The 23,397-nt window shown below is 34.3% G+C and overlaps 1 protein-coding gene across 1 annotated transcript in view; it reads left to right on the plus strand.

The window, feature by feature from the left end:
• LOC105317076 (DNA-dependent protein kinase catalytic subunit) overlaps positions 1-23,397 on the plus strand; it is a 60,093-nt gene that overhangs the window by 18,722 nt on the left and 17,974 nt on the right. The window contains exons 26-56 of the mRNA XM_066067456.1: positions 104-211; positions 308-403; positions 673-797; positions 1,037-1,131; positions 3,054-3,156; positions 3,453-3,577; positions 4,374-4,443; positions 4,572-4,747; positions 8,664-8,814; positions 9,253-9,331; positions 9,532-9,654; positions 10,027-10,121; positions 10,467-10,641; positions 10,751-10,858; positions 11,255-11,502; positions 11,811-11,940; positions 12,185-12,277; positions 12,423-12,487; positions 12,573-12,675; positions 12,864-12,991; positions 13,349-13,556; positions 13,850-14,031; positions 14,493-14,661; positions 15,276-15,341; positions 15,550-15,729; positions 18,726-18,800; positions 19,084-19,218; positions 20,899-21,015; positions 22,139-22,276; positions 22,571-22,722; positions 22,909-23,040. Of these exons, the coding sequence (XP_065923528.1) occupies positions 104-211; positions 308-403; positions 673-797; positions 1,037-1,131; positions 3,054-3,156; positions 3,453-3,577; positions 4,374-4,443; positions 4,572-4,747; positions 8,664-8,814; positions 9,253-9,331; positions 9,532-9,654; positions 10,027-10,121; positions 10,467-10,641; positions 10,751-10,858; positions 11,255-11,502; positions 11,811-11,940; positions 12,185-12,277; positions 12,423-12,487; positions 12,573-12,675; positions 12,864-12,991; positions 13,349-13,556; positions 13,850-14,031; positions 14,493-14,661; positions 15,276-15,341; positions 15,550-15,729; positions 18,726-18,800; positions 19,084-19,218; positions 20,899-21,015; positions 22,139-22,276; positions 22,571-22,722; positions 22,909-23,040 (3,950 nt within the window). The remainder of the gene's footprint in view (positions 1-103; positions 212-307; positions 404-672; positions 798-1,036; positions 1,132-3,053; positions 3,157-3,452; positions 3,578-4,373; positions 4,444-4,571; positions 4,748-8,663; positions 8,815-9,252; positions 9,332-9,531; positions 9,655-10,026; positions 10,122-10,466; positions 10,642-10,750; positions 10,859-11,254; positions 11,503-11,810; positions 11,941-12,184; positions 12,278-12,422; positions 12,488-12,572; positions 12,676-12,863; positions 12,992-13,348; positions 13,557-13,849; positions 14,032-14,492; positions 14,662-15,275; positions 15,342-15,549; positions 15,730-18,725; positions 18,801-19,083; positions 19,219-20,898; positions 21,016-22,138; positions 22,277-22,570; positions 22,723-22,908; positions 23,041-23,397) is intronic.

Here is a 23,397-nt window from a genome sequence, read left to right on the forward strand (position 1 = left end):
TATTCTAACAAATACCACAAACATAAATCATATTCTTTCTTTTTGTTGCTTTCTAGATTCTTTAGGTTATAACGTTGATGTAAATGTATCTGTTATTTTGTAGGTAACAAAACAGTTATTTGAGCCCTTACTGATGCAGTTAATTCACTGGTTCACAAAAAACAACAAGGCAGAGAGTGAGGAATCCATGGCTCTACTGGACGCAATCTATGTAAGGGGTCAAAGTTCACTCTAATGTGTTTGTAATCAACTAGGACTTGCTCTCAAATAAAATTTAAAAAATTGTTTTCGTATTTTTATGTCATAGGATGGAATCATACAACCCAATGACACAGCACTGAGGGACTTCTGTGCCGTCTGTCTGAGAGAGTTCCTGAAGTGGTCAATCAAGCAAACAAAAAATGTAAGATCTTTGTAAAATTCATCATCTTAGTACACATTCATCATCTTAGTACACATTCATCTTAGTACACATTCATCATCTTAGTACACATTCATCATCTTCGTACACATTCATACTCGGATATAAGGAAATCTCACTTATAAAGAATTTTATGTTTTTTTTCATTCCCCACTGATTTAACACATCTTTATCATAAAATTTTGTGTACAAGATACTGATATATGATTTTGTTAACAAATAAAACCATATGGTTATGCATGTTTATACAGGTAGAGAAGAGTCCAATCAATGCTAAATCGCTGCTGAAGAGATTGTACAGTTATGCGCTCCACCCAGGGGCATTCAAAAGACTGGGGGCAGCCCTAGCATTTAACAACATCTACACAGTCTTCAGGTCAGACATCCTTAGAATTATTTCTTGTGTCTGGAAAAGCTAAAAAAAAATATTTGTGCGAAAAAACCTTTAAGAGAAAATATGAGGAAGTGCCATTTTCAATCCAAAACAAAAAATGCGAAAAAAACTTCTTCCTTTTTAAAAGAAGAGATTAGGAAGTGCCATTTCCTTCCAAAACCCAAAATGTTAGGTTGTGGCAAAGAGTTTGAAAATCATTAAGATGTGTGGTGTTTTTACAGAGAGGACAATGCGATGGTGAATTTGTACACATTCCAGATTCTGGTGCACTTTGTGGAGAGTATGGCCATTGCTCATGAGGATGAGTCATCAATGGGTATTGTTTTCTTTGAGTCATTCTACAAAGCATGGAAGTCAAGTTTCTTGTCTAGCTGTAGATATACTGTGTCACAAAATTAGCGAAAATGTGGAAAATCTGTTACATTTTTAATTTGCGTTAGTCATTTTTTGCATTTTAAAAAGTTTCTTGCAGGAAATGATACAGATATTATTTCTGCATATTCAATTAATTGCAACTGAAAAGAGATCAAGAAAAAAAGTGAAAATTAGGTCATTGCGAAAATTACCAGTTATATGGTTATATGGTATATACAATGAGATGAGTTTCTTTGCCATGATTCGATAGTAGGTGCTTTTTCTGTTTTCCAAGTTGCTTTGACTGGTTAGTATGAATCAAATGGTATTATGTCTCCCCTTTCAAAGGGGAGACATATTGTTTTTGTCGACTTTCTTATTCTTATTCTTCTTCTTCTTCTTCTTCTTCATCCAAATTTGTCCAGGCCGTAACTTAAATACCCTTTGACATTAAGAGTTCAAACTTGGAACATAGGTAGATGGTATTGAGAAGGAGTGCACGCCACCGAAAGTTTTGACCTTGACCTATTTTGTTCTTCAAGGTCAAGCTTTTCATAAAAAATATTGTTCGGACCATAACACAAGACTCCTTTAACATACAGACTTTTAACTTGTATCATAGATAGATGGTATATAACCTAGTTGAACCTTACCAACATTTTTGACCTTGACCTAGAATTTGTATTTCAAGGTCATATTAGAAAAAACTTCATTGTTCAACTTCTGAATATACTTTGACAGAAGGACTTCAAACTTTAAACAAAGAACACTAATAATACACTTAGGTGTACTATTGAATAATATTTGACCTTGACCTTGTTTTACTCAAGGTCAAATTAAGAAAAAAATAATAAAATTTTGTCTGGGTCATAACTTTAATACCCTTTGACATTAAGACTTCAAACTTGGAACATAGGTAGATGGTATTGGGAAGGAGTGCACACCACCAAATTTTTTGACCTTGACTTATTTTGCTCTTCAAGGTCAAGCTTTTAATTAAAAATATTGTCTGGACCATAACACAAGACTCCTTTAACATACAGACTTTTAACTTGTATCATAGATAGATGGTATATAACCTAGTTGAACCTTACCAACATTTTTGACCTTGACCTAGAATTTTTATTTCAAGGTCATATTAGAAAAATCTTCATTGTTCAACTCCTGAATATATTTGACAGAAGGACTTCAAACTTTATACAAAGAACAATAATAATACACTTAGGTGTACTATTGAAAAATATATTTGACCTTGACCTTGTTTTACTCAAGGTCAAATTAAGAAAAAAATAAAATTTTGTCTGGGTCATAACTTTAATACCCTTTGACATTAAGACTTCAAACTTGGAACATAGGTAGGAGTGCACCTCACCAAAAGTTTTGATCTTGACCTATTTTGCTTTTAAAGGTCTGGCTTTTCACAAAAAATATTGTCCGGACCATAACACAAGACTCCTTTAACATACAGACTTTTACCTTGTATCATGGATAGTTGGTATATAATCTAGTTGAACCTTACCAAAAATTTTGACCTTGACCTAAAAATTTTATTTCAAGGTCAAATTAGAAAAAAACTTCATTGTTCAACTCCTGAATATACTTTGACAGAAGGACTTCAAACTTTAAACAAAGAACAATAATAATACACTTAGGTGTACTATTGATTTATATATGACCTTGACCATGTTTTACTCAAGGTCAAATTAAGAAAAAGATAATAAAATTTTGTCTGGGTCTGGGTAACATATAGTTGACATCATTCTTTTTCAATTGTTAAATTTGCCCCATATAACAATCCTTGGGGAGAAGGGGAGACATGTGTTTTTTTTGTAAAAAAACAATACCCACTAGTTAAAATGTGGGTTTGAATTTTGTTTGTATCAGGTACTCAGACCCAATGTAAGATGGTGCTGGACCACATGGAGAGAATCATCAAAGTGAAGGCCAATGTTCTCAGCAAAGAGGACAAAAATAGAACTGAACCAAAGTAATAAAGCTGTAGATATTTTGTCTGTCTGGTGGAAAGAGAGAGAGAGAGAGAGAGAGAGAGAGAGAGAGAGATAGAGGAGAGAGAGAGAGAGAGAGAGAGAGAGAGAGAGAGAGAGAGAGAGAGAGAGAGAGAGAGAGAGAGAGCGAATTGATATTAAATTTGAAACAATAAATGTTGAATGATGAAAAAGGTAAAACATGTTAAGTACTGATGATTATCAGATCTTTTTTGGATAATTCCCTTGTGGAAACTCGGTCAAAATTTAGTTTGTGTAAGGTGTGCTTGACTTGTAGACAATGGAGTGTTGTCAAGTTGGACATTGCTGTGCGCTGGTTGATGAGACAGTGTGGTCGGCCCCAGACAGACTGTAGACACGCCTGTATGAAGTTAGTCCATCAGCTGGCCCCCTGCATCACAGGTAAAATTACCTCCCTTTATAAAAAGATGGCCTCATATATTTACATGTGTTGGTACTATAAACTAACTTTTATTTGAGATGACTTTATTTCACAATTTAGCTTTGATGAACTGGATTGTAGTAAATTTGATAGACATGGAAGGACTAGTTTGCAACGATGAAATTTTAATGATAAGGAGGATATTGTAAACTTCTTAAAATTGTCTTGCATATAAAAGTTAATATGCAGTATTTATTAAAGATAGCATCAACTTAATAAAAGTTTTTAAACCATTGAGTTTTAGTACGTTTCAGTTTCATGTATCGGTAGTTTGAATGGTAGTTGTATATAAGCTTTTAATGACATCATTAGAATGTAGCATAGTATACCCTTAATGTGATGCTTTTTATAATTTTCAGTATTTCCTGGTAAATGAGTGTCTGCCATTGGTTTGACTTCATTACCAAAGTTATTGGGGCATGTGGTTTTGTTTTCCTGATATTTGATGGCATATTGTTTATTATCTCTTCAACTTCCAAGAACCCACCTTCTCTTAACATGTGTTCTGTAAATTTAACCAATTGTACTTTATCTGTACAATATGTACAATCATATTCAAATCTGAAATGAAGTATAGAAGATGTACGTTGTACATGTATATTTTCATTAGACTTTACCTGACATTTGATATATATACTTGAAAAAGATTAACATGAATTGTTCAGCTAGTTTGCTTGAATTGCACTGACTTTAGAAATCAGTGCACATTTGCATTAATTAGGATATTTTACATCAGAATGTGTGTGAATTTTGCAGGGATAAAGTCAACCAAGGACTATTTCCAGACATTTTTTAAAAGTGAAAAGGCATCGTATTTCATCATCAGGTAATTTTTGTTTCATTCACAAGGAATATGTGCCACAGTGAAAATAAAGCTAAGTAATGTATTCGTTGTATAAGAAGTTCTTCATGTGCATTGATAAGTAAATGGTGGGATTCATTTCTTCTCTGTAGATTTGAGGGGAAGCAACAGAAGTACGGCCTGCTGTCTTGCCCTGAGATGACTGCCGTGGATTCTTCGTTCTCTGTCCAGAATGCAGTTTCCTGGTTTGATCACTATTTGGCAGCCCTGGACTGCTACATCTGGACTTTTGGAGAGAGTTTGCTGAATCCGGATGACATTTTCTCAGGTAAAGTACATACATGTACATTGTACATTTGAACATTTTTTCCTGACTTAAACTTTAAATTACCGGTAGTGCTTTTAATATTTGAAAAAACTGTCTTGAAATACTGAACTATATTTATCTTCTGTATAAAGCATCATTCTTGCCCCTGTTATTTTGGTTTGGTTGCACTTATCAAATCCGTGCAGTTTTAAATTCACTCTCGCAAATTTGTGTTCAAGATCGATGTACATGTATAACGTATGTTTTAAACTAGCCCTGCTTTAAATTTACTCACTGTTAATGAGAGCAAAAATAGGCAACAAACTTCTTAGTATTATGTCTCCCCTTTTAAAGGGGAGACATATTGTTTTTGTCGACTTTCTTATTAAGGTCTTCCGTTTCCAACGGAAGACCTTATTGTTTTCGTTCGGTTTCTTTTTCCCTATTCTTCTTATTATTATTTTTCTTTTTTTTTCTTACAAATTTTGTGTACGCGATTTCTCGGAAACTGTTTGACCGATTTACGCGAAACTTTCAGATTTGAAAGATAGTGATCTGAACCTTATTGGAAATTTTTTTTACCCATGACGTCACTTCCGGTTTTGAGTTATTCACAATTTAACGATTTTCAGAGGGTCGGCTTGTCCAGGAGTAAACTCCTAAACGATTTAAGATATTGAGTTTAAACTTTCAGGGATTGTAGACAAAAGGTTGTAGATCTGACATGTGGTATATATATTTTCCTGTGACGAAAAGCTCCGAAGCTCGCCCGAGCTCGAAAATTACGGTTAAAAAAGCGTCGTGATTTTTCGTGGTTTTCTTTCAATATCTCTTTCCTCGATAGTATTTTGTTATAACATGTAGAATAAAATATCTTTATAACGTCAAAAGCTTTCATTTAAAATCATGAAAAAGGGGCTGGCCTTTCAAATAAGGGGCTGAGGGGGCTCTAAAGTCTATTAATGATAACTTTTTACTGTGAAATATTTTGTGATACGTTATAGAAGCAATTATGTTCATTCTAACGTTATTCACCTATACATGGCAATCATTTACTCCTATGTTACATTTTTAGGGGATTTAAAGGGCCAGAAGTCCAAAACTTTGATGATCAATATCTCAAAATGGAGGAAAATTTTGATAAGCAATATTGAACAAAAGAGGCTCAAAATATTAAGCTTAACAATGTACAACCATTTATTCTTTGTTATGCGGTCCTTAAAGGGAGTTACAGGGTCGGTCCCTAAAACGACCCTTTGAAGATATCTCGAGAACGGCACACAATTTGTAATTACTTGTTGAACAAAATGTGTTTGAATTGACAAGAGCTTTCATTTGAAATCATGCAAAAGGGGCTGGCCTTTCAAATAAGGGGCTGAGGGGGCTCTAAAGTCTTTTAATGATAACTTTTTACTGTGAAATATTTTGTGATACGTTATAGAAGCAATTATGTTCATTCTAATGTTATTCACCTATACATGGCAATCATTTACTCCTATGTTACATAATTAGGGGATTTAAAGGGCCAGAAGTCCAAAACTTTGATGCTCAATATCTCAAAATGGAGGAAAATTTTGATAAGCAATATTGAACAAAAGATGCTCAAAATATTAAGCTTAACAATGTACAGCCATTTATTCTTTGTTATGCGGTCCTTAAAGGGAGTTACAGGGTCGGTCCCTAAAACGATCCTTTGAAGATATCTCGAGAACGGCACACAATTTGTAATTACTTGTTGAACAAAATGTGTTTGAATTGACAAGAGCTTTCATTTGAAATCATGCAAAAGGGGCTGGCCTTTCAAATAAGGGGCTGAGGGGGCTCTAAAGTCTTTTAATGATAACTTTTTACTGTGAAATATTTTGTGATACGTTATAGAAGCAATTATGTTCATTATAAGGTTTTTTACCTATACATGGCAATCATTTACTCCTATGTTATGTAATTTGGGATTTTAAAGGGCCAGAAGTCCATCACTTTGATCCTCAATATCTCAAAATAGAGGAAAGTTCTGGAAAGCAGTATTCATCAAAAGATGCTCAAAATAATGTGCTTAAAAATGTACAACCATATATTGTTTGTTATCTGGACCTTAAAATGAGTTTTATGACCGGATATCAAAACGATTTTCCCAGATATCTCAAAAACGGTTACCAATTTCTAAACACTTATTAGCGGTACACAAAAATACCTTTTAACTAAAATAAATGAAAAGGAGCTGATCCTTCAAATAAGGTACACCAAAGGTATAGATAGTCTTTCACCGATTACTCTTAGATCCCACCTCCTTTTCCTGATACGTTTCATTGACGAAGATCAAGAGTAAGGTCATTCCATATCCTAAAAATCGGACGGAAGACCTCCTCGTTGCTCGCAACGAGATCGTGTCTAGTTCTTCTTATTCTTCTTCTTCTTCATCCAAATTTGTCCAAGCCGTAACTTAAATACCCTTTGACATTAAGACTTCAATCTTGGAACATAGGTAGATGGTATTGAGAAGGAGTGCACGCCACCAAAAGTTTTGACCTTGACCTATTTTGTTCTTCAAGGTCAAGCTTTTTATAAAAAATATTGTCTGGACCATAACACAAGACTCCTTTAACATACAGACTTTAAACTTGTATCATAGATAGATGGTATATAACCTAGTTGAACCTTACCAAAATTTTTGACCTTGACCTATTTTTTTTATTTCAAGGTCATATTAGAAAAAACTTCATTGTTCAACTCCTGAATATACTTTGACAGAAGGACTTCAAACTTTGAACAAAGAACAATAATAATACACTTAGGTGTACTATTGAATAATATCTGACCTTGACCTTGTTTTACTCAAGGTCAAATTAAATAAAAAAAAAAAAATTTGTCTGGGTCATAACTTTAGTACCCTATGACATTTAGACTTCAAACTTAGAACATAGGTAGATGGTATTGAGAAGGATTGCACGCTACCAAAAGTTTTGACCTTGACCTATTTTGTTCTTCAAGGTCAAGCTTTTTATAAAAAATATTGTCCGGACCATAACACAAGACTCCTTTAACATACAGACTTTAAACTTGTATCATGGATAGATGGTATATAACCTAGTTGAACCTTACCAAAATTTTTGACCTTGACTTAGAATTTTTATTTCAAGGTCATATTAGGAAAACCTTAATTGTTCAATTCCTGAATATACTTTGACAGAAGGACTTCAAACTTTGAACAAAGAACAATAATAATACACTTAGGTGTACTATTGAATAATATCTGACCTTGACCTTGTTTTACTCAAGGTCAAATTAAATAAAAAAAAAAAAATTTGTCTGGGTCATAACTTTAGTACCCTATGACATTTAGACTTCAAACTTGGAACATAGGTAGATGGTATTGAGAAGGATTGCACGCCACCAAAAGTTTTGACCTTGACCTATTTTGTTCTTCAAGGTCAAGCTTTTCATAAAAAATATTGTCCGGACCATAACACAAGACTCCTTTAACATACAGACTTTTAACTTGTATCATGGATAGATGGTATATAACCTAGTTGAACCTTACCAAAATTTTTGACCTTGACCTATTTTTTTATTTCAAGGTCAAATTAGAAAAAACTTCATTGTTCAACTCCTGAATATACTTTGACAGAAGGACTTCAAACTTTAAACAAAGAACAATAATAATACACTTAGGTGTACTATTGATTTATATATGACCTTGACCATGTTTTACTCAAGGTCAAATTAAGAAAAAGATGGGTCTGGGTAACATTATTCTTTTTCAATTGTTAAAATTGCCCCATATTACAATCCTTTGGGAGAAGGGGAGACATGTGTTTTTTTGTAAAAAAAAACAATACCCACTAGTTCAGTATTATTTCTCTTTGCTACTTTGGCAGCAGATCACCTTAAAAGATGATCTGTATTGCAATCAAAGATCAATATGACCATATATATTAAGGTGAGGGAAGAAAGCAGAGTAAGTTGTTACAGGCCATGCAGCATTTCCTCTGCCAGGTGGTGATGAAGGACATGGATGAAGTAGGGAAGATGTTCCGACACAAGCCCCTGACAGATGTGTACACACCCAAAGAACGGGATGAATACAACAGGTAACTAAAGATTTACTCTCCTTGATAAATCTGTCGTTATTTATCTGGTATCTTTTGTAAAGCTGCTATGACATGTTCATGTACCTGTATAGTAAAGACTTGGTGTAGGAAGGTTTCATTTCTTCCTTCTTCTAACCTACATGTAGCTGTGTTTAGTCCTAAAAAAAAACCTGGAGGCAATCGTGGCATTGATTGATGTTATGTGCAGAATATAACTGCTGTGTATTTGATGCTCTAAAAGCCTTTTACACAAGATTGCCTTTAAGAACTAAAGCTTCTGTATTTAAATCAAGAGTTAAAGTAAAATTTTAAAGGATAATTATGATCAACTTTATATTTCTTAATTTTAAAGTCTTAACTTTTACTATCTTGTTATATACATACTTTTATCTTTGAACATCAGTTGAAATTTATTTTCTTTTATACATGTATATTTAGAACAAAGTGCACTGCAGTTGTGAGAACACTGAATTTTTTCTGCGTCCTAGTTGCTAGGAGCCCATCCAGTGTTAAGAAGGTCAGCTCAAATATGTGATTTACAGCTTTATTCCAAGACTTTTTAATACATATTTTTTGTTTCATACCAATCGTTTTTCATGTAAACTTCTAGCTTGAAATCTGTAATAAAAAGTTGTGACCTATACTGATACACTTCACTTGGTATTTGTTAGACCTTTAAGCATCCATGCTCTAAAAATCTTAAATCTGAAATTTCAGTTGCTGCCCTCAGAAATTCTGGGCAAGGATCTGTGGAACTTGATCAGTATGTGTGTGTTACAACCCTCAGCTGTTGGGTTCAACCTAGGGGACGTAGAAATCATCAAAAACCTACCCACAGAGGTCGGACAACTGTTAACAATTCATATGACTGTAAAAATAAGTAAAAACTGGTATAATTCCTGAAATTCTTAATTTAACATAAAGAATTATTAAAATTGGCAAAAGCAACCCACAAAGATTTTAAAATACCACTTTTATTTGGACAGGTGTGAACTACATGTAAATGAAATCATAACAAAATTTGGTATCTTAGATTTGATACAAATCAATGGAATCCGAGAATTAAGTGAAATAAGGATTCTATAATATTGTTGGATTATAAGAGATCTTTTAACGTCCTTGAATATTGAGAAATTTTATTGGTTCTGTATAACATCCTTATTAATGAAATTTGCATGTTTCCATTTTATTTTTGTGGCATAATTTTTGTAGATGGAACAGTTGCTGAAAGTGTTGAATGCCAAGCTCCTACCAGATGTACTAGCTGCAATGTGTAAGGAGTTTGGGAGACTCTTACAAGGAGATAGGTATCTAAAAACAGTGCACAGTATTTAATTATCAATTAAAAAAAAATAGATACAATTTGCATCTTTGTATACCATAGCTACATGTACATACCAGATTGTTCAGTGCTCCCTTACTGAAAAAGGCATAAAAAAATTAAAGGAAAAATTGTTCATTTTTTTAATCGACTAAATGTTCATTAAGAAAGGATATTTTGAATAGAGTGAAATTAAAAAAAAGTCTGATACCTGTATTTGCTAAAGATACATGTATATTTTCAGGAAAATATTTTTGGTCATAAAAATTAATAAAATACATGTAGTTTACTTCTTGTACATCATTTGAAAATTTATTTTGTGACTTTCTAGAGACTTGTCTGGGTTGCTGAACAGGCCCCTGGACGACCCCTCTACAGACCATGTGTTCCTACAACAGCTAGTGTCAGGCTACCAGCTTCTCCACAGTGTGGGGCTACTCAGCAAGGTCTCCATGGCAATGACGCTGCCCGATCTGGCCAACGAGCTCTTGGAATATGTCCACAGTGTAAGAATGTAGATATGTGTGTACATGCATGAACATAGGTGGGTCTTTGATTGATAAATTTCCTTTTTAGTGTTTATGTTTTAAAGAAAAAAATAATGTTTTGTGACAGACCTTAATTTGTGTGGAGGGAGGGACTAAAAAAGCCCAGACCCTGTCCCCGACAGCTCAGGTCACGGCTACCAGAATGCTGGAGTTGTCCTTCTGCCTTGGTGTCCAGGTGAGTCTATGGTTACTTTACACAACAATAAGTGATATATATATACAGGTATATAAAATGCATAAAATATTTCATTTTTGTACTTATCAAAATAGAAATCTGATACATGAAATGTTAAACTTAAATATCTTAAACTCAATGGGGGGGGGGGGGGGCACACATTTAAATTTCTACCAAATGCATGAACATTATGGACTGATCTGTAGAATAAAGTAAATTGGCAAAGCAAACGTAGAGGATCAAATTGGGCCATAACTAACGAAGCAAATAACATTTATAAGAAAACTATGTTTATAAGTAAATTGTAACAAACTATAAACTTTAAGTCAGTTTTATATATAGTATACATGTTTTCTGTTTTTCCATTATTATCACTGGCTGCTGTACACTTTGCAGATTAAGAAAGTTGTCATGTGTATTTTGGATGAATCCATGGTTGAAGGCACAGCCAAGGGCTACTCACAAAGTCATGGAGAACTCATGTTCACAGCCTTCAAGACCACAGTATCTGTACATCTGGCCAAGGCCATGGCACAGGCAGTTCCTGTGCTGTGTGAGCATGCTCAGAAGCAGTGTTACCGAGTGATGAGCATCCTGGTTACCATGGTAGACACTGTCTCTAAGGACAAAAACCTCAGAAAACAGTAATTTTATTAACCATATTTAGACAGTTGCTTGAAAAAAAAATCTTTATTTTGGTACCAATTTTTTATTAATCTTAATTTGAGTATGGTGGAAAAATACATCACAAACATATACCGGTATAAACATCTACTTAATGGTAGTGTTCATTTTATATTTCCATGTTAACTTTTACCACACCATTATTGTCTAGATTTTCTTGCTTAGCAGGTTTTTGTTGCGTGGTTACATTAATATGTGCATGTAGCATCATTTGCAAAACATTGGTTGAGGAGTTGAAGTATGATCATTTATTTTTTACTCAATTCAGGATCAGTGCCAATGTTGTGACTTCTGTAGTGGAGAAATGGAAATCCATTTCCTCCTGGTGCCTAGCAACCCCTGAACTCCACAGCATGGCCATGTTGCTCCTTACTAAACTGGTTCTCCTGGACAGTAAGGTACAATGAAGATATCCAGAGAATCATTGACCACATGACTTAATTGTTTACAATTTACAGACTGACGTTTCATTTTATGGAGCAAGTTTCATATATATGACTTTTTGTTGCCTCACAACTTGCTCCTTACCTATACAAAAGTGATATCATGGTTATTATACCTTGTTAATTGAGTATGAAATCATCAAGAAAGGTGAGCCTGTAAGCAAGAGAGTTTCTCTGTGATGAATTGATATTTGTTTAGGTGGTGACAAACAGCAGTAGTGGTCATTTCCCAGAAGTTTTTGAAACATATCTCTCTATGCTGACTGAAAAAAAGACAACATTATCCGTAAAGGTAGGTGGGAGTTTGATCCAGATAGAAGTCGGACACTTGTACCATTGTTACGAAAATAAACTTGAAATTCCTTATCTTGAAAATTTCTATACTGTTTGTTGTCCAATTTACATTCTTGATTGTCATCCTGTTTCTTGAATTACAGTGCAAGATTTTGGAACTTCTGCCATTCTTTGCCACACTACCAGAACCTCATTTGAAAAAATTAAAGTAAGAAACAGTTTCATGCATGAGATCAATATAGATATAGGTATGTTTGATTTGTTAAAATCATTTCTGATAATAATTAAAAAAGGAGAAGCTTGGATAGACTTGTGGCAGACCATTTCCCCATCAAGAGCACTGATCTGCCTGAATCCAGTCCTCATTTCAAAGACTACATTGCTGCTATAGATCGGGTAAATGCAGAACAATTCTAAAAAGAATATTCATAATCCAATCAATTTTAGAAGTAAATTAGCTACATTTAACGCTGAAAATGTTGTTTTAGTTTGAGATTTGAAGTGATAGTTTGTGAGCTAGAGAGAAGAATGGTGATCTTCTGTATACTGTATAGTCATGTAGTGGTTGTTTGTGTATTCTGTAGTTACTGACCAGCCTGGAGCTCTCTGGAAGTGAGATGTTGCTAGAGCTTCTGATCAGCATCTTCTGTCGTGAACCCAAACATGTGTACGAGACAAAGATATTGGAGTCCATCAACAGGTTTACCAGAAGGTATAAGGGCTTGACTTGTCACCAATGAAAATTTGAGAGTGGTGTCTTCTAAGTACACAAGATAAAGATTAAGAGACTCGTGTGTATTCACTATATAATTTTTTACCTGTCTTCCTCTCTTTAAGATTAGAGGTTCAGGGTCATTAACATTTCATTGTGTCATTGATCGTTATGGTTAGTTAGGTTACTTCCATGAGAGTATACATGTACGGTAGTTAAAATAAACACAGTTTACTCTTTTTACTGCCATATCTCTTTGGTAAAAAAATGATATTTTGTCATCTTTCCTCCAATGCTTCGAAAAGTTTGGAGAAATGACTGATAGTGTATTTTTATGCTTGTGAGTTTTTTATTTAGGGTACCAACTGCTAAGCAGAAGTCGATGGTGGATGTTGCATATAACATTTTCTGCCAGGAAAAGCTCTACCCTGGGGAGGTCAGAAGAACCACCATAGAGAAGGTGGCCCTGCCCATCCTCCGACTGGTCCACAAGTCCGCCCTGCTCGAGTTCTTCTCTGACCACATGGGTGACCTCAGAACCACGGTGGAAACAAAGCTAGTCAAGGTTTGTTCTCATTTCTATCACTTGTTTAGCAAACAACATTTCTATTGTATGTTTAGCAAATAGCATCATCTTAAACCTCCCAACTCATTATTGATGTTACAACAAATTAGGCATTCTACTTACTCTGTCTATTGGGGGAACATTTGACTTGAATTTTATAAATAAGTAAACCAATTGATGGACACTACATGGGTGTATGAAAAAAAAAAAGATAGATATTTGTAGTTAAGGAGTTTTTTGAAGGAATAAAATGTAGGTCAAGGTCAGTTTGTACTTGTGTATTGACTTTGCAGGGATCTGGGCTGGAGAACCAGCTAACCTCTAAGCTTTGTTGTTTCCAACTCCTTGAATTGATGTATGGACGTCTTAGTAAGGAGGAGGTGTTTGGTAAAAGCTCGGTGATCAACAAGAAGTTCTGTGAGGTGAAATCTGTGAATGTGGATACAGGCAAGGAAATGACTCAAGTCATCATGAGGTAATCTCTTATTGCATCAGAATTCAAATCAGGCTTTAAAAATATTTTGATGATATACTTTATTAGTTGAAATAGATGGTAATAAAATAATAATCCCAACATGCACAAAATATAGTTTCAGCTAAAAGTTTCAATCAGTCTTTATTTCTTTTAAAAACCATAATGTTTATCAAAACAACACTCTTTAAAGCAATTATCTATAAATAACTCTAAGAGAAGTATGTCTTAAATACCCATTTGAACATTTTCTTAATGATTGTATAGGCTAAGAAACCATATTGGTATATCACAAGAAACATTTTGCTTTGATATTTGGGATGTACAATGTACGGGATATTTCTGGAATCGGTTATATGTAATTTCTTGTTTTTACAATCACTAAAATTAAGTTTACATCTATTTAAAAAAATCTTAATACAGCAATGCATTGCTTTAAAAGAAAAAAAACTTTTCAATTAAAGAACGGCCCATGAAGCTAAGGGTGAGGATGTGCGGGGGGAGGCGAGTTGTGTGGAGTTGAGGAGACAGTACCACTGTGCCGCCTACAATCTGCTGATAGCTGTCCTCTCCAGCACTCAGACCGATGCCAAGTTCTACACAGCCTTCTTGTTCAAAGAAGATGAAGCCAAAGTATGTTTAAGGTTTATCTGTGAATCTATCTGTTTACCCTCCAACCCCCTTCCTCTCCTCTCTTTCCTCTCTTTCCTCTCTCTCTCTCTCTCTCTCTCTGAGAAAATATTTTATTTTTGAAGGGGAATTAAATATTGTTACCAAAAATTGCCTGTTGTAAGTTCTGTTAAAGAAGAAGGAGAAAAAAGTTAGCCTGTTATATTTCAGTTATAATTACATGTACGTGATGATTAGAGTTTTATAGTTATCACAGGGTTCTCTATAAGCTTGCTTACTGTCTATTAGTGCCAGCAAAAAATGATTGAATCCCAATGTAATATTTTACAGCTTCTGTAAATTATTTTATGTCACAGTAAAACTCACAATGCATCATTAAAATCTGTCACCATAACAAGGGTAGGGGGTAGAGGAAATTATTCAAGAAAAATGAATGAGATGCCAAAATTTTGTTCTGTCAGTCATTATGACCCCCCCCCCCCCCCCCCCAAAAAAAAAAAACCCCAACAATAATACAGGCATGTCATTGATCTATAAAATTTGCACAGTTCATACCACAGTAAAATATTTGATGATGGAGAAACCTCTATCATAACCTTGTGCTCTTTCTGTTGCAGGGACAGTTTGTGTTTGACAACTTGCTGGATAAAGACAAAGCATACGTATTCTCATCGGAACTGAAGGTAAGTAAAATAGCCAACAGTTCACAGCTGTCTGTTTAAAATAGTACAGTGTATATGCATTTAAGAATCTCCCATTATTTGTTTGAAGCAAATTTCATTTTATTCCTGAGCTAAGATACTTGGATAAAAATCACTTGCACAAATCATAGGTGATTCCCTTGTTCTTAAAATTTCAACTGAACTTATGTGTCTGTGCATCCCTATCTAGGCTCCTCTGTCCAGAAAGAAACAGTATGTCTCCATTAGAAACGAGGTGAAGGAGAGCAATTCCCAGAATGGAGAGGCAGACGAGGGGGAGAGTTCCTCTCTACATCTCGCCTCACAGTACCTCGCAGACAGCAGCCTGCACGAGGACCTCAATCAGTATGACTTCACAGCCACGCCTCAGGTACCAAGGGAGAGAACTCTTTTGATTTGATATTGTATCGTGGTGGTTATATTGTTTAAAGGGGAATCAACTCAGGTTTTTAACAAGTATATGGTAGGTAAAATAAGCAAGTAGATCTCCCCAGAAATTAAAAGAGATGAACCAAATCGAGAAATTTAAAATGCAGCAAGATCAAAATATGTGAACAAATGCATATCTGTGAATCTTTTTGATTTATTGTTTAAAAAAGATAAGTATAAGTACTTTAGGACAGTATGCATCAAAGGAAAAGTAATCTGTGGTCTATGATATATATGTATATAATACTGTAAGTAATTATTAAAATAATGTTTAATGTACATCAAAGTTTTTAGCTCACCTGAGCTGAAAGCTCAAGTGAGCTATTCTGATCACATTTTGTCCGTCATCCGTCCGTCCGTCTGTCCGTCCGTCCGTCCGTCTGTAAACTTTTTACATTTTGAACTTCTTCTCTAAAACCGCTTATCCAATTTCAACCAAATTTGGCACAAAGCATCCTTATGGGATGGCGAATATAATTTGCAGAAATAAAAGTCCGATCTGTATTCAAAGCGGAGAAAACCTTGAAACTGTAGAAAAAGGGGGGTGCATTTTTAAAAATCTTCTTCTCAAAAACTACGGAGGCAAATTCAACGTAGTTTAGCATAAATTATCCTTATGGGAAGGAAAATATAAATTGCAAAAATTAAGGTATAATTCAGTTTCAAATCTGAGTTATTACGAAAATAATGATAAAGGAAAGGCGTGTTTCAGCTTCGGTTCGGTTTGGCATCCGGTAAAATGGGTAGGCAAGACTTGGCCTGGTCAAAACAAAAGATTGGCAGTTATTAATCTGCCAATCTCATTAAAATTTCAGGATATTTGATGGACCAGTTATATTTGTATTCGCTGTAAATATTGCCGCAAAATAATGCGTATTTAGAATTGACGATTGGCGATCTGCCCCGGCTTTTATTTTGCCACGGCCCGGGTTTGCATACCCATTTTACCAAGACTCGTATTCCATACTTCTAAAACGAGGTTCTTTGTTTAAAGCAGCCATGACATTATACGAAAAAGGGTCGATCTGACTATGATGAATTTGCTTGCTATGCAACAGTTCATGTATGAAGGGAAATTTTTGAAACATGCAAAATATATTTGTGCCGATTTTGTGAAGTGAATTGAGGCTAAATATTTCAATGTGTTGACAGATTTCACACATGACGTTGGTGTTAGCTTGTTCTGATTTTCGTTTCGTTTTCATTATTTATGCTTTGTAATTTAACCTGGGAACTCTCGTATTTCGTGATTTTTACGTATCAATTCAAACAGAGACTCCGGTAAATCAAACAGTTAACTGTTTACCTGCGCAAATTAAGCAAAATCTGATGTATCAAAAAAGTGCTGAAATACAATTCATTCTATCGGTAATTCGGCATTATCTTTTGCGTAATGGTAGATTAATGCAATAGGTTTTGTTGAGATGGACGCTCGGCATTTTCTCAAGTTTATTCAGTTTAAATAGAGTTTGATATCGCTGAAGGAAATATGTAGGTATCTATACATGTATATATATGATTCATTTCGAAAAAATAAATTGTTCTTTATTTGTTATAGTGCATGCATGTTTCTTGTGTTTAATTGTTTACAATTTCTATTTACTAACCATATTTGAGTGTTAAGCTTCGAATTATAAGCAAGATACAGAGATTTGCTCACAATTCTATGTTTGTACACAGATCTTAAAAACTTAAGATTAAAAAAGTAAAAATTTGTCAATATTTGTTAAGAAAATTTTCAAAGTCTGTTCTTCCAGAAACCAATTTTAACAACTTATTGTATTGTAAACTTAACCTTTTTTCGTCATTATTACTCCTACTGTACATGTGATCCTTGACTGTGTTTGTGTACATTTGTATAAACTGATTTTGAACCTTAAATACCAATGAACTGGTCTTGAGTGAATAAAAGAATTGCAAATCTTAGGCCATTCTTTTTTTCCATTTTAAATGCTGAATAGGAAATAGCAAGTTAAAAATCTTAAGCTGAATGCAATAAAGTCATGTCAACAAAATATGACTCAAACCTAGGGAAACTGTGAGCTCTGTATCTTGCTTATAATTCTACGATTGACGCTGAAATTTTGGTTGAACATTAGAAATTCTATATGAATTAGAGTATGTTAAATACTTGTACAAACAAAATAAAATAATGATATTCTGTATATACCTACTCTCTGGGGTCCCTTCATTATACAATAAATAATGTGAAATCTACATCAATTTTGATAGTTTTTCAGACACGAGTAAATAAAAACGACATCTTTAAAACAGTTTCCATAGTTCTGACACATTTCTGTTATGGGGATAAAATAATTATCGCTATTCCTAAGAAAATATCACAGCGGAAAATTATCCTGGTTTGTACGCGAGGTAAATAACAGTCATTTAATTATAATGGAGAAGACAAATTAAATTTTTGAATGTTTTAATTTGAGGAATTGAGCACATTGAGGTACAATTTTCTTCTTCACATCTATACATGTAGGATTTTTTAAATAAAATACAATAACTATTATATATATATTTTTTAAATACACTAACAAGTAAGTAGTTGATGAAACAAATGTACCTATATGCTCTCATATATTTTGATCGCTTTACAAAGTTGGGGGGGGGGGGGGCAGAACGAAAATATAGGGAATTGGAAGTTAACAACTTAACAGTGTACCCCTTAGTTTTATATCTTGCGTAGGATTTTCTTATTCTGGTAAAAAATAGTATTTCATGAAGGTACAATGTCAATGATTACGTGTATGCAAAAATAAGTGTAAAATTCGAATACTTGACAATATTTATTTTTTGTTATTCTACCGAGGGACCATATGGCACAATATCTTTTGAACACCCATTGTTGCTCAGGTGAGCGATGTGGCCCCATGGGCCTCTTGTTAATTATTACAAAGATACATGTATTTCTTATATTTTGGCTTGTAGATGTCTGAGGGGTCGCCAAGGGAAAAAGTGTTGACAGTGCGCAAATCTAGTTACACAGATGAAGAGGATGATACGGTAAATTGTTCAATGAATTCATTTGCAATAGAGTTCACAGTCAACCTCACTGTATCCTACCTGACAGGACTGAGTAAACTCTGAAATATCAGAGTATTTGTGATAAAGAAGTTAAAATAGCTGGTACATAAAGAAACAGTGGCTTTAACTTCGAACACCTTTTGACCTATCCATGATATCAATAAGATATCAATGTTTGGTATATCAAAGTTTAGCTGTATTTGAAATTCTTTTTAAAAAAAAATACATACAGAAAATATTGACAGGTTGCATTTATTGACAGGATACAAAAGTGATGGTGGAGGATGACTATGTAGAACTAGAGATGGATGAACTCAACCAACACGAGTGCATGGCAAACATGATAGCACTCCTTAAACACATGCAGAGGGCAAAAATCATTCCTCTTGTAGAATCTGTAAGTATGCAATTCAAGACTTTGTGACACCTACTGAAGTACCGTATTTTTCGGGGCATATGTCGATGTGGGGCATAGGCCGAATTGCTAATTTTTAGACAAAATTCAAGAAAAATCCTTAGACTAGCCAAATTGGGGGATAAGCCGATTTTCAGTCGATGATTACTATAGTGAAAGTATGACCGCTTATTAAGGAAGTCATCGTATTAAGTATATACTTTCAGAATATCGATGTAGAAAGTCAAAAGAGTAATTAAAGTTATTAAATTTGCTTAACATATATATTTTAAGCAATTTTTAAAAATACATCTGTGTTTTGTGGCTGTTTGGTCTCTTCCGTTTTCGTCGGTGTATCGTTATGTATCGTAATTTTACATAGTGTAAATTTAATTGCAACACCAACCTCCGTGGTTTTGTCTGGTAGAACTAAGTATAATATTTTACCAAACCATTTATATTTTATTAATACCTTATTGCTAAATCTCATTTAATCAAGTTATACTTTGAAAGCTACTTGTAAATACGGGGAATGGTGTCCATTAGCTCAACAAGTGGTTTCATATTCAAATAGAGTTATCCCCCGTAATCGCTATGAATGAGAAAACGAAATACCAAACATAAAATATTTAATTTGTGTTCTTTCCATTAATTAATTAAATAGTGACTGCCGTTATGCAGAGAAGTTGTAATGTTAAAAACACAGTTAATGCAATGAAGTGTAACGGTGTACACTAGTCTACGTGCCCCCAGGCTGTGTTTTAGTCACGGATTTCACACCTTTGTATATACACACGACACCAGAATACCGTTATTTCATCCAACAGAAAATTAATTGTAAAAACACAAAGCATTTGATTTATTCTCCACCCAAGACCAGTGATTCCCACAAACGCAGACATGAAGAATTCACAAAAATTCCATCATATTACATTCTACCCGGTTTCGTTTTCTTTTTTACTACGCAATAATAGTTTCCAGGGTTCATACACGAACGTGGGAAAAAAATTCTTTTGATTGTGATTGTAAAGAAATACCTCGTACAGTACTGTACATTTTATTACTCACGATGTCATTACAAAAATTATCAACGGGACAACTATCGAACAATAGTTCAAACGGATGAAGAAAAAAAACAACCCTCATAATAAACTGATACAACAGTACAATGGATAAAAACAGTGGATTTTATATTTTACTGTTAAATTTTTTTAACTTTGAGTCTAAGAATAGCCGATCCCGGGGGATAGGCCGGGGCTCGCTCATCGGAGAAAAAAAATACCGGCCTATGCCCCGAAAAATACGGTAATTCAGGGTCTGGTTATTGGGACAACTACTGTAGTACTGTAGAAGCACATATTTTTGTTGGGTCAAAATTTCGTTGTTTTTAAACCAAATACAATTTCGTTGGCATTTAATTTCATCATATGATAATCTCTTTGTATTTATCGATACTTGGGTTAAAAATTCTTAAAAAAAACGTGTATCAATTCTGTATTTATTTATACTTCAGTTAAAATTTGTCATGGATTTAATTTCGTTGATTTACACTGCCAACTGAAATAGCAAAATTAAATCCTGAACAAATATTTCTGCTTCTACAGTATATAAGGATGTGTTAATTAGAACAACAACTGTATTTTAGGGTGTGGTTCCTTCTACAGTATTGTTGTTGTATTTTAGGGTGTGGTTCCTGAGTTGCCGGCCTGGATGAAGAACCTGAATGATAAACTGAGGAGTCCACGGACTCACAACAACATCAAGTACTTCATCACTAAATTGATCATCAACACTGCAGAGGTCAGTCTGTCTCAAGGTCGAATATCAGTCAAGTGGTATTCAATTTTTTGCACTTAGTACTTGTTATATAGAGTTAGTGTTAGGACATTGTGCAAGCAAAAACACGATAAACTTACCCAGATTTCAGTTTTTTTATAGAAGAAGGATGCTTTGCATGCGATAGCTAAAGATATTTTTAATAACAGAACCAAGTTGTTTCTCATTGGTGAAGGCATATTTCAATGCCTTTGATTTGTTTTTCTCTTAGACTTATAGAATATTCTACTACAGTTATTCCCGAGATCAAAAATATGCCGCGGACATTATTCTCCAATATACCATGAACATCATCAGTAAATTATCAGATCACAAATACCCATTTGTCTTGCACTGATCATGGAAGTACAACTTCAAACCGTAAAAAGTTTTAAAACCATGTCAATTTCACGTGTTAGTCCCAGTCAAAACAATATGTATTGCCACAAATTTTTATTTTTAAGAGATCAATGCGGCTGTTCCTATGACCTCCCTAGCAAATTTTCACTGCTGCGTTTTTTTACATAAAATATATAACGTGTAGTAGAAAAAATCGTATTAAATTGGCCTCAAAATATTAGAAATGTGATTCAAAGATATTTTATAAATAAGTGAAGTGAATTAAAATCCTAAGAAAAAGTCTGTCGTCTGCATGTGATTCCTTTGATCGATACACATGTAAACATTACCAACAAAACCGTTGGTGTTACACGGAACAGCCGTCAAAATGACCTAGATCGTCGTTCTATAGGAGAAACGATCTGTAGAAATACTGGGCTGTTAATAGAATAGAAATTAAGTTCTTGTTTTCGTGAATGTTGCAGGATAACCTCCTCGGTCTCGAAATGTTATTTGAAATATAAAACAACATTTCTCGACCTCGGAGGTTATTCTGCAGCATTCACGAAAACTCGTACTTTATTTCTTAAATAAAATTATGGAAAGGTTGCAATTTCTTCTGCAGCATTCATGAGTATAAAAAGATTTAAGATATCAGCAGCTTTATATACCTTGTAAATGTGTCTTATACATGTATGTACATGTGATTGAATTCAGTTTTGCAGAACTGGAATTTCCAAATAATGAAATGAGATGTCATGACTTTCAGATATTCCGTCCCTATGCTAGGGACTGGATCCGCCCCCTGACCCAGATGATCATCAGCGGTCTCTTCACAGGCCTGAATTACTTCGTCATTGATGTGATAGTCACCATCATGTCTTGGCACCAAGTGGCAATACCTCAGGTAACCATTGCTATAGTTAACAACAATAATCAAAATGGATTAAACCATAGTTAAAGTTTTTGTTCTATTTTGATAATGGATTTTGTATGTCAGTTGTTATCCAAATCCATGAAATTTGCAAACCAGTGCACATTTTATTGTTTTAACTGGGATTTGTTGTTCATTGGGAGAAACGCATGTCTTACTTAAAAATCAAATGGTTTTTATTTACACATTATGTTGTTTTGAACTGGGATTTTTTGTTCAATGAGAGAAACATGTCTTGGTTACACACTTTATGATTTTTCCTGGCAGGACACTGTCGAGGACCGAGCCATGTCCAGCCGCCTGGTGGAGTTTGTGATGGGATACGTGTACAACGACACTCGGCCGGTGTATCGCAACAACCTGGAACTGCTGAAGACACTCCTGCAGGTCTGGAAGGACCGAGTGGAAATACCTTACAAGTAAATTAAGAATAAATACTGAACATATTCTTTTGCCATTTGTATCAAAATTTTGAGTTCTTTATTCATACATGTAATGCATGTATCATAAATGATAGTGAATTTGAAATGTGTGGCTGGTATGAAGAAAAGTTTGGAGTTTATTGCTACACTTAATTGTTTTTTGGTTTTTTTTTTCGTATACAGCATTGTGTATAAGCACTTAAAACAGCCTGATGAGACAAAGAAAGAGAGTTGTGTGGGAATCCAGCTGATGGGCGTGGTCCTGTCTGCTAAGTTCCCTCCTTATGCCCCCACGGCACCCGTTGATCAGGAAAAGTAAGTCACTCAATGGTTAACTACCGGTACTACAATGAATGTGTCGTGATCTTCAGATATGAAACTCACTTTGCGAGGAAAATACTGGTAATAAAGTGTTTGCAGTGTAATTTCTTAAGGATCCTACACACCTTTAGGAAAAAGTTTTGTAAACAAGAACAAGCTGGTATATTCCTTATAGATATGAAATTATAGCTTGTGTTCATCTTGAAAATGACCAAAAAAGTGGAAAAGTTTTTAAAAATAACCCCAAAAACGGTTGTAATTTTGGGAAAAAACTCAACTTTAAGATATTGATGAAAATTCATGACAAAAGAAGCCCCTGCTGTATTTGAAACAGAGTCATAAAAAGCATGT

Source organism: Magallana gigas, chromosome 7, assembly GCF_963853765.1.
Source record: "Magallana gigas chromosome 7, xbMagGiga1.1, whole genome shotgun sequence".
Classification (NCBI taxonomy): Eukaryota; Metazoa; Mollusca; class Bivalvia; order Ostreida; family Ostreidae; genus Magallana; species Magallana gigas.